The 16,992-nt window shown below is 38.8% G+C and overlaps 1 protein-coding gene across 1 annotated transcript; it reads left to right on the forward strand.

Annotated features, from left to right (window-relative positions):
- Positions 1-849: 849 nt before the first annotated feature.
- LOC101161958 (uncharacterized) lies at positions 850-13,366 on the forward strand. Its single transcript, XM_023962386.2, has 4 exons — positions 850-1,107; positions 1,206-1,427; positions 3,555-3,995; positions 10,867-13,366. The coding sequence occupies exons 2-4, from the start codon at positions 1,283-1,285 to the stop codon at positions 12,216-12,218; spliced, it is 1,938 nt and encodes a 645-aa protein (XP_023818154.1). The 5' UTR covers positions 850-1,107; positions 1,206-1,282; the 3' UTR covers positions 12,219-13,366.
- Positions 13,367-16,992: the final 3,626 nt, after the last annotated feature.

Raw genomic sequence — 16,992 nt, forward strand, 5'->3', positions numbered from 1 at the left:
GTGGTAACTCACATAACCTGCTTTTTGGAGTACCCCCCAGGTTTTCTTGTAAAGACCAACCAAACAGAAAGTTGATCTTTCACTAACAAATCCCTCCTTTATCTTCAGCCTTCAACTCATACTAAGAATTCTATTGAAGCAGATGCTAAATGATGACCTCATTTGATCAGATGACCTCATTGCTGGGTGTGGTGACCCCTGATGGGAGGATCCCAGAGGTGAACAACAACAACAACAACCTGCAAGAAGAATAACGGAAACCAAAATAAATAAAAATATTTAAGTGTTCATTTTGTCTCAACGTGAAATAAACTGTGATTTCAAGTAAAAAATTTCAAAACAGTTTTTTTTATTGAAAAAGTTTTTGAATAAGACACAAAAACAAGAAAGACCTTTAAAATCTTTGCAGTATGTTGATGAAAAATGTTTGCATTCCAAAGATCTTTATTTTTTTCCCTTTTCTTTAATTTTGTTACATCTTAGTTATATACTTTATAAATGTGCTAATCTAATGAAGTTCTGTTTATTTTTCACTGCAATAAGAACTTTGTAATTTATTGTTTGTATTTTTTATTTACTTTAGTTTAATGCTTAATTATACTCTTTATTCTCTTTAGAGACATTTTTTTCTTATTGCTTTTAAATTTTCTTTGTTTAATTTTTGTTTTTTGTTTGTTCACTTAAAACAATTTTTTATCCATAACTGTAGTTAAAAATACAATTGACAAATATGATCAGGTTTATTTAGTCTGATGCATTTTATTGGCAAATCTGAACGTTGTAATGAGAAAGACTGTGATGACGTCACAACAGCTCCCAAAACGTTTCCCCGAAAATGTATTTTTTTTCCTATTTTGAATTTCCTTTTTTATTGTCTTCCGAATTTAAACTTAAAAATAAAATATTGGAAGCATTGTGAACTATATAGATATTCATTTAAGCTGTTTATACGTTTCTTTTTTAACAACGTTTCTGCACGTGACCCGGAAGTAAACAGCATGGGGCGCTAGCAGTGTTAGCAGGCCAGCAGCGTTAGCTTGTGTCAAGAGGACAGTAGTGTTTTGTTGGGACGTTTGTGAGGTTTTTGGACAGAAAGGACGATACGTGGTTCGTGTGGTAACTCTCAGCATTTTCCAAAGTGTCGTAAATGAGTGAAGAAGTGTTGAACAGAAAGACAACGTGGATTGCTGTGATTGTGAGACTAGCAGATGATCGATCGGAGCTGCAGTGAAGAGGACGGCGGTGTTTGTGGGAGTTGGAGCTGAAGATCGGAGTAGGAACCATGTCTTCAGAACCTCAGGAAGGTTCTGTCAGAGAACAACTTTCTGCTGCTGAAGGAACCATCGTCCAGAACGAGGAGGAGCTCTGTCGTCACCGCAGACTGCTGGATATCAGCTGGAACCCGCAGCTTCAGCTACACATAGCAGGTTTGTTCACTGCATGATCCACCTGCAAACAAATAGATCCATAAATGTCCTTTTTTTCCTCGTCTGAGCTGCTCTGGATCCAAACTGTGAGGCTGGAGGGCTCCAATGTTGCAGTTATGTAAAGAAGTTAGAACTTTAGGTTACAAAAGGAAACGTGAAATGAAAATATGTACAGCCCGAGCAGATCTCCACGCTATGTAGTTTGTCCAAGTGGGGCCACTGTAGTGTGACGTAATCCTCATTTGAAAGGCCAAATGGTTATAGTACCTACACCGGCTGCAATAACTCTTCTGATAAACGTTCAAATGTGTCAGCAAGTATCTTAATTCTTTTGTATTAACACAGAGAGTGAAATATAAATGCATTTCCAAAGAAGAAGGGATGTTTTTTGTGTGCTTTTTAATGAGAATGTTCTCTTTGAACTATGAATTGTGACTCAGCGGCAAGACAGCTGGCAAGGGACCATCAACAAAGTGCAAGCTCCATGAAAACACCAATCTGTAAAAATCCATAATCTCTCAAAAATGAATAAATGTCTACATTTATATGAGCTGTTAATGAAGAATCGTCAGAAAATTCATGAACATTTTGTGAGAAAGTACATCTTTATTTTATTGGATATATTTTTTCAAATTTTAATAGAGATATGAATCAGAACAAAAAGGTTCAATAGCCTTTAAGCAGGGGTTCTCAAAGTTAGGTCCGGGGCCCAATGGCGGCCCGCGGGAAAAAATTCTTTTGAGGCCCTCAATAAAAGTGAGCCAGAGCAGGTTCCTTTGAGGAAAAATGCTGTGTTGGCGAGAAGAATAGGCGCTTTCGAACTAAGTGGACAAATGCTTACTTTTTCCTACCTCATGGGCTGAATAAAGTCATGTGCCTTATTTGCACGCAAGTAAATGCAATGCTAAAAGAATTTTATATATATCGTCACTATGTTAAAAATCATAAAAACTATGACAATTTTAATGGCGAGGAGAACAACAATAAGCTCCAACAACTACAATGAGGCTATGTTGCACACCAGATGTTTAAAAAAAATGGCTAAATCCAGAGAAGCTGTGATAGAAACTAGCTACGTTGTGGCTTTAGAAATTACCCGGCGTAGCAAGCCCTTAAGTGACGGGGAGTTTGTAGAAGAATGTATGCTGAAAGCATAGCTGACATTGTTTGTCCAGAGCAAAAGAAAAAGTTTGAAGAAATATGTCTGTCAAATGATACAATTTCTAGACAAGTAGAAGATCTGGGCAGCAACCTCTAACAGCAACTGGAGAAAAAAACATTTTTCAGTTTGTCCATTTTTTTTTAACCAAAATTGGCTCCCAGTCTAATGTCGAGTTCCTAATTTTGCCCTCTGCTACAAAGACTTTGAGAACCCCTGCTCTAAAGATACTGAAGCGACTGTCACCATACTTTCTGTACGGGTTATTCATGACCTTATTGTCCTACTACAACAAAGATCATATCAGAAATTTACTTTTCTTTTTAGGAATTTTTCATACAGAAAAATGGATTTGGTCAAAAATGCTTGAGTTTTATTGATTACTTCTTTAACTCCATAATGGGAAATTAAGGTTAATGATCTAACTTGGATCACATAATCTTGATTTGATTTGATTTATTGATTTATTTCAAGCATTGTAGTCAAAGCATTAAAGAATGTACACATATTTACAGTTTTGCAATCCAGTCCAGACTGCTGGAGTGCTCCTGGCGGCCGCAAAATAAAAGCATAAATTAGCTGCATCATTGAATAAGCCGCAGGGTCGAAGGTTCGTGACAAAACTAGTGGCTTATAGTTCGTAAAATACAGGACTCATTTTTGCAACATGGGATTTAATTAATTTGTTAGAAAATCTATTTTTTGTTTTTTCAAATTGACATATCTTGTTTGCAAGCAATGGCCCACCTCTGTAGGAGTATTTTGTAGTATAAAATTTCACAGAAAATTTTCATTCTGACCCTAAAGGTTTTCTGACAAATATAGTGGGGTGTATTCATTTATGTTCAGCCCTGTATTTCTTTCAATTTGTCCCTTCCAGCTCTCACCAGACCCTAAAATCATTAAATATGTAATAAAAAACTTTAATGTGCATTTTAAAAGGCTCCTTGTTGTATTTGTGTCTGCAGTCCTCCCTCAGCATTGGATGACTGAAGAGGAATATCTCTGCAACCAGCAGAGAAACTTCAGAGTGAAACAGGAGGAACAAGAACCTCAACAAACTAAAGTGGAGTTGCAGGAACCAGAACCTCCACAGATTAAAGAGGAACGAGGGGAACTCTGTGTCAGTCAGGATAAAGATCAGCTTGATCTGAAGCAGGAGACTGATACCTTGATGGAGATTCCTACTTATGAGGAAGATAAGAACAGTGAAGCAGATCTAAACAATCAGCAGAGCTTAAATGTAACTGATTGTCAAGATGAAAAAGGAAACCAACAAGAAGAAGTAAACCAAGATGAAGAATCAACATCAACTGTAGACAAAGAGACAGACCAAAAGAACAAAAATCAGAGGAAGAGAATAGACAGAAGTCATGTCCAAAGTGTGGACAGTTCTCACATGTCAGCAGGTCAGTGTGACTCTGATCTTCATCTCCACACTATCAGCATGTTCACTTCAACAACGGTTCTATCTTGAGCCTCAAGCTAAACATGCAGTCCATCAACAGTGTGTACTGGAAGAGTCTCTTCTGTCCCTTCCAGTTGAAAAGACGGAAGACATTGTTGGTCAGTTCAGCCGACAGCATTCTTCAAATCATATTATCTTACCGTATTTTCACGACAATATAGCACAGTTTCAGTTATTTGTGCTTTATTTGTATTTAGGCGCGGGTACGTTAAAACATACCGGTAAAACATGCATGCTAGAGTGTGTGTTTTAAAAAAGGCAGCAGGAGCAAAAATGATTGGGTTTGATTATTTTTTTCCTTTCAGTCATCAATCAGCATCCAAAAGTCCATCGAAGTCCTCATTTTTTCTTCATAAAATACACCACAGGTGGCAGTTTCTGTCGATTAGCAAGGCAGGCTGCCTTGCCTTTTTGTGCCCCTTCTTGCGTATCCTACCGTGATGGTCCCCTTCTTCTCAACAGCGTGACTCACCGGGATGTCAAAATTGATCCATGTTTGTGATGTGGCTAGGCTGGATTTGTTTATCGGCAATCTTTTTACTGCGGTTGTTGCGAAAGTTGGACTGCTTTTTTTTGTAATCCGCTAGATGTTGCTATTACACAGTAGTCTTTGCCCGGATGGAAAGATGGCACTGTTTCAAAAATCGAAAGCACCAAGACGAACCTCCTGGAAATTGTTCGATTTTCATTTCCTCTGCAAATCTTGCTGCTTTTAGTCGCATGTTGCCTGTAGAGACGCTTCTCCCAGCTGTTCTTTGATCGTTAATCCATCACTCAAGTTGGTCTTCCAACTCGTTCCAACTTGCCTTGTTTCCCCAGAAACTCAGCTGTGTTTTCTTGACTTGTAGGAGTTTGTTTTCCAATTTCCTCCACTTGTGAACCATGGATTCATTAATCTTTAATTCTCTAGCAGCTGCTCGATTCCCATGTTCCTCCGCGTAGTTGATAGCTTGAAGCAATATAAACTGTGGTTCAGAAGCGTGTCTCTTTGCAGCATTTTTAGGGTTTCCAAAACGATGTTGTTCTGCGTAATGCACATCCCCCGCTTTTCTGGGGTTTGTCTTCTTCCACGCCCACACTTCCCTCATTGTTTTTATGCTGTCCTCTCCTACGTCCCCTTTACCAGTCACACAACACATAAGGCACACCTTATCATAGGGCACTCCTGATATTTTGTCGAAAATGTAAGACTTTTAAGTGCGACAAGCTAACGATAAACATGAAACCTTAACAGATAAAAAAAAGAATTGTTAGCAAGATTTAAAAAAAGCTGTTTCGTCATCTGTCGATACAAGTTTGTAGTTCAGTCATTTTTACCATATTTTTCTGTCAAACACAAAATCCCAACTAAACCTCTTTCATGTCTCCAATTCCAGACATTCAGACAGATTCTGTTTCTAAAACTACATTTCCAGCTAAAACCCAAAGACAGGGTCCTGCTCATGGATGTGCAGACAGAAAAGATTCAAACCTGAATACATCAGTGAAAAACTGCTTAGTGTCAGAATTGTTCTCCATCTTTTTCTGAACTGATTCTTCCTCCGGTGCAGCTTCATCTTCATCAAACTGCTCCTCATTGATGAGTGGAAACACAACAGGGAGGTTTTTCTGTGTCCAGTTCAGCTCCATGAGTGTTCAGGATGTTCAATGTCAGTTATTTCAGTTCAGAAAAACTGCATCTCTGCTGAGATTTGCTTCATTTCCATAAGTACCTTAGCAGCATCAGGATCATTTTGTTGATGGTTTGTCTGTGGAATGACATTTCATTCTCATAGCTTCAGTGGAGATCAAGAGTCTGCAACCTTTAATACTAAAATAACCATTTGGTCTAGTTTCTTACAAACCAAAACACAAGAGCCCTGAAGTTTTCTTTTATTCTTTCAGTCATCAATCAGCATCCAAAAATCAATCAAAGTCCTCATGTTCTGTTTTTGAAATGAACAGCTGGGCTAAATTTCTACCGTACACACCAGGTTCCCTTTCATAATTGTCAGAGTCACAGAGTCAGTCTCATTGCTGTGCGGTTCCTCGTGAATGACACCGGCTTTTCTGCACTTCGAAAGCGGTGCAAGCAGACACCTTAGCCCAAGCATCTACAATCCATTCACAAATTGTGGTGTAACTTGCCCGGCGCTGCCTCCCACTCTCAGTAAAACTGTGCCCGCCATTCGACAGTGTGACTCACCGGGATCTCAAAAGTGATCGGAACCTCGTCCGTGTTGGTGATGTGGCTGGGCTGATGTGTTTGCAGCAGTAGGAGCGGAAGATGGACAGTTTTTCATTGTAATCAGCTAGAATTTTCTGCGCCACCATAGTCCTTGGCCGGATACAAAAGGTGACCCCATTTCATAAAACAAAAGCACCAAGACTGACTTCCTTGAAAATGTTCGATTTTCATTTCCTCTGCAAGCTTTACTGCCTTCAGACAAATGGTGACTGTAGAGACGCTTCTCCCAGCTGTTCTGTGATTTTCAATTCATTGCTGTGTCAATCTTGCAACTCAGGGCCACCTCGCCTTCTTTAGTTGTTGGAATTCGTTTTCCAGCTACTTCCACTTGGGAACCATGGATTCATTAATTTTGAATTATTTAGCGGCTGCTCGATACCCATGTTCCTCCGCATAGTTGATAGCTTGCAATTTAAACTGTGCTTCATAAAGGTGTCTCTGTGCAGCATTTTCAGGGTTTCCAAAATGATGTTGTTTTAAGTAATGCACATACCTACACTATGTACTATTTCGGGGGTAGTCTTCTATCACATCCACACTTCCCTCCTTACTGTTCTCATGCAGTCCTCTCCAACGTCCTCTTTACAGAAGTCACGCCACAACACATTAGACGCACCGCACCATAGGACGTTTCGTACATTTTGGAGAAAATTTCAGACTTTTAAGTGTGCCCTACGGATGTGAAAGCACAGTATTTCATTATCAGATAGTTCTCTAGATAATGTCTAGCAAAATTAAAATAGAGATGTCTAATTTGACATGGCATTGAATGACTCAAATAAAATTAAAAATCAATCCTCCAAAATGCTTTTTCATTTTCTACTTAAACGCTGCTTATTCTGTGACATATTTAAAGCGAAAATGCAAAGAGGGGATTGCATTTTCTTTTTCATATCCACCGTGCCAAAACTGCTGCATCATTTAATTCCAGTCAGTATTTTCTGGGGGGAGGCGGGTCGATGACGTCAGTGCGTTGTTGGTCCTGCCAGCAAATGGCAGAAGTTTATCATGGAGAAATCTGTGCAGAGAGATGTTGAGGGAGGCTGCAGCTGTTCTAGAACAGTAAAATCAGCATGAAGCAGCAGGAGACAGTCTTCTAAATGTGTTTTTATTATTGTTAAGATTATTATTTAGGGCCTGTTCGCTCAAAATTTTGTAAATTTGTGTGGCCAGTGCTATTTGCAAGTACCCGTACGAAGAGTTAGCAATAGGTGCTAACAATATTTAGCCATGAATGAACTTAAACTCTGTACGGGCAATGCCACAATGTGCACCTTGGCTGTAAATATGTGGGAATAACATCAGCCTTTATTTTGTCTGGACACCACTGGAAACACAAATTCACATGATTGTTTACACGGTTTCTCAGGTCTGTGTAGCAGCACTTCCGCCTTATGCGGTCCGGAGCTTTTGACTGCAGCCGCGGCTTTGGGCTAGCTTCGTGTTAGTGGGCCGGGGAGGGTGCTTTGCTGCGGTATGCGCTAGTCCGGGGGGAGCTTTGGACCAGATTGCATCCAGCTGCGGTCCTAAGCTCCAGATCGCAGAAGGCGGAAATGATGCTATGCAGTCTTGAGAAACCCTGCCGCTATGACGAAGCTACGAGCCTGGCCACACTCCAAAATAAGAACACGTTACAACTAAAAAGGCGATTTTTTTGAAGTTTTCTTATATCAGACTTTCAACCTCTAAGTTTACAACAACAAGGAGTATTTTTTTTCAATCTCCAAAAATTAAGAAAATAATGCAAGAACCAAACATCAAGTCTAGAGTTCTGTAATTTAACACATAGAACCAGTAGGAACACTTTTCTGAGCAATCCAGAGAAATGTTCACCACAAACTTCGTAAAACCACAACACATATCAGGGGTCAACAACCTCGGACACACGTTCCACTGATGGCTTGCATGCTTTCTTTTGTATGGGCTTAGGAGAGGTTACTTTCGTGGACAATATCCATGCATACCATTCCTCTGCAGTGTGCACCGTTTGGTGTTCCGGGAAACAGTCCCTCCAGTTGGGCTTCCTACTGCTTTCAATAACTTCAGTGAACTTGCATTGCAATTTTCTTAAACCCTTCTCATTGGAAGACGCCCCTGTTGAGATGTTGGCTTCCGTGGACGGCCTGGATGTCTCTGGCTACGTTCACACTGCAGGCTGAAACGCTAATTCCGATTTTTTTTTTTGCCCCTATGTGACCCAATTCCAATCTTTTCAAATGTGATCCAGGCCACTTGGGTGTGCCGTCCTGATTCCGATCTTTTCAATTGCGACCGCCGTCTGACCGGCCAGGCCACCTGAATCCGAATCGTACGTCATCGACACACTACAAACGTCAACATTCTGCGTTGAAGTAGGCGGGAACGAGAACGTCAACATCAACCATGGTGGACGATGCTGCTAAGACCAGTCAGTGGAAGAGAAGCAGGTCACCGATTGGATTATTATTTGGGGCGAACTATTATTAGGCCAAACTCCAGGGCTCTTATCGCAACTGGCCGGTTTTTGAAAAGATTTCCAGCGAAATGGCCGAGCGTGGTGTTGAACCTTCCCCGTGATGACTTTGTTCCTCTTTCCGACGGCTCCTCCAGGGCCGAAGGCGGATCCTCCTCTGGGGGTTCACTTCCCCGTTCAGACACTCATATTCTCCAAAGCGGGCTAATAAAGAGTCAAAAGCATTTATTCATGGGGAAACCTTCTTCTATTACCGTTCTCCTTCCTCCATAACACACAACATGAATGCGCCCCCCCTGCCCCCCTCATTCCCATCTCGCTGCACGTGCTCTTCTTCTCTTCTCTCTTGTCTTACACATACACAGACACATGCTGTGCTGGACACCTCTTAAATGAATCATGAGACTCACCTGTGGTTGAATGCCCTTTAATTAGAACTTAGTTGTCTGAAGTTTGGCTTTTCCCCTAAGACTGACTGGGGTGTACTCATTTTTGCAACATGGGCTTGAATTTTTTTTAAGAAAATCAAGTTGTCATATCTTGTTTGCAATCAATGGCTCACCTTTGTACGTGTATTTTTTAGTATAGTATTTCACAAAAAAATTTGATTCTGAAAGGACACTAAAGGTTTCCTGACAAATGTAGTGGGGTGTACTCATGCTCTCAATTGACTTCTGGGCCCAATCCTGACTGATACTAACCCATTCTTTCATAATCACTTCTTGGAGTTTGTCAGAATTAGTGGGTTGTTGTTTGTCCTCTTGAGGATTGACCACAAGTTCTCAATGGAATTAAGATCTGGGGCCATGGACCCAAAATTTCAACATTTTGGTGTCTGAGCCACTTGGTTATCACCTTTGCCTTGTGGCACAATGCTCCATTGTGCTGGAACATGCATTGTTCTTCACCAAACTGTTGTTGGATTGTTGTAAGACGTATCTGTTGGAGGGTATTTTGGTACATTTCTTTATTCATGGCTGTGTTTTGGGGCAAAATTGTTAGTGAGCCCACTCCCTTGGATGAGAAGCAACTCCACACATGAATGGTATCAGGATACTTTACTGTTGGCATGACACAGGACTGATGGTAACACTCACCTTTTCTTCTCCGGACGAGCCTTTTTCCAGATGACCCAAACAATCGGAAAGAGGCTTCATCGAAGAGTATACATTTGCCCCAGTCCTCAGCAGTCCATTCGCCATACTTTTTGCAGAAGATCAATCTGTCCCTGATGGAGAGAAGTGGCTTCTTTGCTGACTTCTTGACACCAGGCCATCTTCCAAAAGTCAGATGGCAGATGCGATTACACCCGCCTCCTGCCATTCCTGAGCAAGCTCTGCACTGGTGGCACTCTATTCCCGCAGCTGAATCCTCTTTAGGAGACTATCCTGGCACTTGCTCGACTTTCTTGGACACCCTGAAGACTTCTTAACAAGAACTTAACCTCTTTCCTTGACGTTCTTGATGATCCTATAAATTCTTAACTCAGGTGCAATCTTAGTTGCCACGATATCCTTGCCTGGGAAGCCATTTTTATGCAACGCAATGATGGCTGCACATGTTTCTTTGCAGGTCAACAAGGTTAACAATGGAAGAACAATTATTTCAATCATCACCCTCCTTTTGATATGTCAAGTCTGCCATTCTAACCCAATCAGCCTGATATAATGATCTCCAGCTTTGTGCTTGTCAACATTCACCTGAGTTAACAAGTAGATTACAAAAATGACCTCAGCAGGCCCTTCAATTACAGCAATGAAATGCAGTGGAATTTTTTTAAGTGATTAAGTTCCTTTTCATGGCAAAGAATGACTATGCAATTAATCTGATCACTCTTCATAACATTCTGGAGTGGAATATATGCAAATTGCTAATATAAAAACTTAAGCAGCAACCTTTCCAATGTCCAATGTTAATGTAATTTACAAAACCTTTGGCCACCCCTGTAGACTCGATGATCCCGAAAGGGATTCAGTGAGTTCAGAATATGAAGGGATGGATTTTTAAAATGTTTTTATTGAAATTGTAAACTTTAGTACTTTTGAAGTGGCTTAGATTTTTCTTGGTGCTTAGCAATACAAAAAGTCATATAAAAGTATAAAAAGGTTCCCTCTTGTGTTTCTTTTCCTGCAGTCCTCCCCCAGCATTGCGTATCTGAAGAGGATCCAGACAACCAGCAAAGGAACTTTAGAGTGAAACATGAGGAACCAGAACCTCCGCAGATTAAAGAGGAGTCAGAGGAATTCTGTGTCAGTCAGGGTGAAGATCAGCTTGATCTGAAGCAGGAGACTGATACCTTGATGGAGATTCCTACTTATGAGGAAGATGAGAACAGTGAAGCAGATCTAAACAACCAGCAGAGCTTTAATGTAGCTGATAGTCAGAATGAAGAAGGAAACCCACATGAAGAATCAACATCAACTACAGATGAAGAGACAGAATCAACATCAACTACAGATGAAGAGACAGACCCACAGAACAGAGATCAGAGGAAGAGAAGAGACAGAAGACATGTCCAAAGTGAGGACAGCTCTCACTTGTCAGAAAGTGACTCTGTCAGAAAAAAACCCAGAAAGGCATATTTGGTTAAGAAACACGAACAATCTCCAAAAGGAAAAAGATCTACCTATATAAAGTTTGGTAAAAGAAAAGGAATTGGACACAATGTGTCCATCCACATAGGAACTGAGACTGAAAGAACCCATGTCTGTGAAGAATGTGGTACAAGCTTTGATTACTTGTCTCAAGTCCGAAATCACATGAAAACTCATACAGAAGAGAAGTCTTTTCCGTGTAAAGAATGTGATAAAAGTTTTAGTCGTATTTCTAATCTGAAAACACATATGAGAACTCATACAGGAGAAATGCCTTTTTTGTGTAAAGAATGTGATAAAGGTTTTGGTCATATTTCTAATCTCAAAACACACATGAGAACTCACACAGGAGAGAAACCCTTTCCTTGTAAAGAATGTAATTCAAGTTTTAGTACTGTATCTAATCTCATAAGACACATAAGAACTCATACAGGAGAAAAGCCTTTTTCCTGTAAAGAATGTGATGCAAGTTTTAGTCAAAGATCTAATCTCAAAACACACATGAGAACTCACACAGGAGAGAAGCCTTTTTCTTGTAAAGAATGTAATGCAAGTTTTTGTCAAATATCTGATCTCATAAGACACATGAGAACTCACACGGGTGAGAAGCCTTTTTCTTGTAAAGAATGTGATGCAAGTTTTCATCAAATATACAATCTGAAAACACACATGAGAATTCATACAGGAGAAAAGCCTTTTCCTTGTGAAGAATGTGATAAAAGTTTTAGTCAAAGATCTAATCTCAAAAAACACATGAGAACTCACACAGGAGAAAAGCCTTTTTATTGTAAGGAATGTGATAAATGTTTTAGACAAACATCTAATCTCAAAACACACATGAGAACACACAAAGGAGAGAAGCCATTATTGAATCTAAAAGGAAACAAATGAAAATGATGGGGTCAAATCAGAATCACCTTAAAAGGAACAAAAGAACAGATTGAAACTTTGAGAAATAGATCATGTAAATTTAAAAGAAATAAAACTCTCTCTAAGCTCAAAAGTACGCATTGTAAATTTGAAGGATTTATTTAAAACTGAAATTGTACATTTGAAACATGAGTATAAAAAATTAATACAGGGTTTGACATCTGCTAAAAGGAAATATATGCTGATAAAGTTGTGCACACTTTAAAAACAAAAAATATCAAAGCAAAATTTAGTAACAACCATGACATGTCTATTTTGAATATAACTTTTTTTTAAATATGATTTGAACATAAAATTTATCTATTTAGATTACTGTCAAAATACATCACAGGTTTAAAGCATTAATATCGAGTCATGAAACATCGATTCAACAAAGTGTGCTTGTGTAGTGACTACAACTAGAGATAGAATGTCTGCACAATGAAAGCAATCAAACAATGATGAAGTTTACATGTTTTTGATTTTTTTGTGGCGTTACTTTATTAATGTAATGTAAATATAGAGCATTGATCACAAATAGAGAAATAATTGCAACCAGTCCTGAGCATGAGACAGTGTGGTTTATGAACAACAATGCAATAGAATAAAACGAATACACCTCATTTAGGGGGGTGTAGATTAAGCTACAACAGAGCAGTTCTGCCATAAGCCAACAGAAAAAATCAGAAGAAGTTGGGTTTTCTGATCCTAATGACCTTTTTTGTCATTTCTTTTCTCAACATCCGCTACAGACGGCTGCCATTTAATCTGATTTGGCTCTAATGTTGCTCACTTGTTTTTGTAATTTTGATTTATTATCCTCTCTTTTTTTTTACAAACATGAACTTGCACCTAATGTGAGACATGCCTGATGCTGTTTTTTTGGACTATTTCCCAACACTTCTGGGTCTGAAACAACCTATTGGTGTGTTGTTTAAACTATCAGGTGTTGTCCCCTAACAACACAAAATGTGGCCAGAGATTACTGTTTCAATAATAACTATTATAATCTTTGATTTAATATCTAATTATCCTAAGTTTGATATGTCTTTGAATGAATGTATGAATGCTTATTGTGTTGTTTTGTGCATTATTCCTTGATTGCTTGAAATAAACCATTTCAAATCAAATCAAATAATCAAAACTAATATTTCTATTTATAGGTTGATCTAGAAAAACAGTTTGAAGATTATCATTTTTTATAAATCAATTCAAGCAGTAAAACTAAACTGTAGAATATTTATACGTATAATCTATCAATGGTAATTGTATGTTATTGATGATAAAAATTTTTTTTAAAAAAATGTCTTAGAAAATAAATAAAACATTTAGTTTTACATTTATTATGTCTGTTTTGAGTACAAATTTTCCTCGTCTTGAATACAAAATTTCCCTTCATCTTCCTGTCAAAAATATGCCACATGATTACAGTGAGACATATGTATATATATATATATATATATATATATATATATATATATATATATATATATATATATATATATATATATATATATATATACAACTTTAGTTTTACTGCTTGAATTGATTTATAAAAAATGCTAAACTTCAAACTGTTTTTTCTAGATCAACCTATAAATAGAAATATTAGTTTTGATTATTTGATTTGATTTGAAATGGTTTATTTCAAGCAATCAAGGAATAATGCACAAAACAACACAATAAGCATTCATACATTCATTCAAAGACATATCAAACTTAGGATAATTAGATATTAAATCAAAGATTATAATAGTTATTAATAAAGTTTAATTTCTTATTTTATCTTTAATTAATATTTTAATTATTTAATCTCTTGAACAGCTTCATTGAGGTAGTATTTTATGCTAATGTTGTATGTTGTCTTTGCCTGTGTTACATGACATCGCTGGAAATATTTTTGTTTAATTCTAACACTTTTTATGTGGTCAGTGAACATTTCAATATAGTTTTTTAAAAAAAAGGTAGTCACTGCAGTTGACAGTTTTTGGTCATCTGAGCAAAGCTTTTCTTTAGTAAAAGATTTTCCCCAAAATGTATTGATAGGCATGTAAAGAGCCAGACTGTTGTTTCTCTCTTGTGTTCTTGTGATTCATTTTTTCTACTAGGGATTAGAACTGTTTATCTGTTCTTTTTAGTTCTCAATTTTCTGTCCAAATCTTTACTTTGAAGAATAAAGTGGACCTGAACATCAGTCAGAAGTGTGGAGTCTTTTCCATAGTGTGGGTTTCTGCTGTTTGGTGGTTCTCTGCAGGTTCCAAAGCTGGACTCCTAAAGTCCAGTTCTGACTGCTGAACTCAGGACTGAGGGGAAATCATTTGATTGTTTCATTGGTCAAATTGAATATTTGATGTATTTCTTAAATCTGCCTGTTTCAGCTCTGAAACATCTCTAACTCTTTACCAAACACCACTTTCTGTAGCAGAGCAGCTTTTCTTGTTGATCTTTATGAAGCAATGTCCAGCTGTTCCAGAGGAACTGAAACCATTGGAAGTAGCAGTGTGAAGATGCTGTCCTCTCACTGAAACAAACCTTTTTTCTATTCTCCTTAGATTTGTTTGTTCTTTTTCTATACTGTTCATGTTCTGTCACCTGTTGTTTTTGTCAAATTCTGACCTCTGGCAATAAAGAAATATGAAAAAATAAATTAGGATTAGCAAGGAGATGTTAAAAAAGGTATCACAGTAAGAATGGTTATTCTGACCAATAGAATGACTGAGTAATAGCTGTGTATTTCTCTTTAGAAGTCAATGGGAGTTTGGCTTCTAGGAGCCAAGAGGTACTTTCTGTTTGGTCACTCAGTCCAGTTCTGTGATAAAGTTCAAAGATTTTTATTGTCATTGTAATTCTACCACGAAATTCAGTCAAAAAGGAAAAGTAGACATCAAAGAATAAAAAAAAACAATATATGAATAGAAGAAAAATCAGAAAATAAGTTAAGAAGTTTAAATTAAACTGTCATAAATAAACAGTTTATTGCACGTTCAGTAGTGTGTTATACTGAGGGATATCTGAGATTAATAACATTTGAGTCAGTCAGAGGGAGGTCGAAAGCGGGGGGGGGGGGGGGGGGGGGTGATGGAGACTACGGCTCTGGGGAAAAAGCTGCGTCTCAGCCTAGTTGTCCTTGTTTTTAAAACCCGGCACCTCTTGCCCGATTCCAGCGGCACAAACAGGGAATGTCCAGGATGGCTGCTGTCCATGCTGATGACCCGTGCTCTTCTCTTTAGACGCACTTTGTACACCGCGTCCAGGTCTGGGAGCTCGGCTCCCACAATCCTCTGCGGTGTCTTCACCACCCGGGACAGGTCTCTCCTCTGCTGTGCAGCTGCTCTACCACACTGTACAGCCCTGGCAGAGGATGTTCTCCACGGTGCTCCTGTAGAACTGTCTGAGAAGTCCCGGAGCCAGACCCGCCTTCCTCAGCTTCTGCAGGAAGAACATCCTCTGATTGGCCCTTTTCACCAGTTTGGAGATGTTCAGTGTCCATGTCAGGTTTTTGGAAATGTGCGTGCCAAGAAACCTAACAGAGTCGGTCTGTTCCACCTCCTCACCACTGATGTGGAGTGGGGGGTTGGGTCGTTCTCCTAGTCTTCCTGAAGCCCACAATGATCTCCTTTGTTTTGGTGAAAGTTAAGGGGACTACTGAAAAAACACTTACCTTCTCACCAAATAAATGAATTGTCCAGGAGGATAATTAACAAGGAAGCAGAGGATGGGAGAAAACTTAGATAAAGTCACCAGCTGTCACTTACCTAAGTGTGAAATTTGTTCTCTACATTTAACCTATCCCCTGGAGGAGCAATGAGCTGCAGAGACAGCCGCGTTCAGGAACCATTTGGTGGTTTGACCCCCCAATCCAACCCCTTTAAGTTCAGCGTGCTACCAGCTTTATAAATGTTCACCACGTTTTTGTTTCTGTTAAGGCCGTGGTCATTCTATATGGATTTCAGTCGTATATTTATTTATTTTGTATCTGTTTAGCCCAGTAGGTTTCACCGGGGGTAATGTTGAGTTTCTCTCAGTACAGGAAGTTGGGGAAACACCAGAAAAAAAATAGTTGTGTGATTGTAGAAGGTTGACAGGCAGAGTTTCTAACTGACATTTAGGAGAAACTGGAGGTTAATCTGAAGTTTAGTTTAGATGAAATGTCTGTTTCAGAGAATCCATGAAGTTCATGTTGTAAACCTGAAATGTTTGGAGAAACTTTTCAAACATGTTGAGATCTATGAAGACCACTGCCTCCAAACAAGTCATTGATTCCTTTGAACCTTCACCCTTCTGTGTTTCATCGAGGATTTACCACCAGGTGACCCAGCAGCCAGTAAAACTGAAGAGGAGCGGCCGCCGTCTGACCTTCAGCTGATCTGTAGACTCCCAGAATTTTGCATCACTTCATCAAAAGAGAATCATTTTACTCTCAAATCCAGAGCAAATGGAGGCGTAAACATTATTTAACAATTAAAAGTTTGACAAATAATGAGCTTCTCAATCAAATCTGTTCTTGCTCCTGTCTCTGGTGTGAAGAGGAGCAACCATTTCTTCTCTTCACATGGACTTTCAGGGATGAAGATCCAGCGTTTACAGAGGATGATGGATTCTCAGCAGCTCCACACATTTTCAGCTCCCAGACCTAGAAACTGGATTTCAAACATCCCAGAGTCTCAGTAAATGAGTTTTCTTCTTTTTCTTAGCAAACTAACTGGGATTTGTTGAATCCACGTCCTGAAATCTCCAGAAATGTCCACAGTTGATC

The sequence above is a fragment of the Oryzias latipes genome, chromosome 2 (assembly GCF_053564925.1).
Source record: "Oryzias latipes strain Hd-rR chromosome 2, Olatipes_Hd-rR_3.1".
NCBI lineage: Eukaryota > Metazoa > Chordata > Actinopteri > Beloniformes > Adrianichthyidae > Oryzias > Oryzias latipes.

Coding starts and splice junctions, on each gene's coding strand:
- LOC101161958 (XM_023962386.2), top strand. CDS start 1,283: ATGTCTTCAGAACCTCAGGAAGGTTCTGTCAGAGAACAACTTTCTGCT. Junction 1,428..3,554: donor GCTTCAGCTACACATAGCAG/GTTTGTTCACTG, acceptor TTGTGTCTGCAG/TCCTCCCTCAGCATTGGATG. Junction 3,996..10,866: donor CAGTTCTCACATGTCAGCAG/GTCAGTGTGACT, acceptor CTTTTCCTGCAG/TCCTCCCCCAGCATTGCGTA.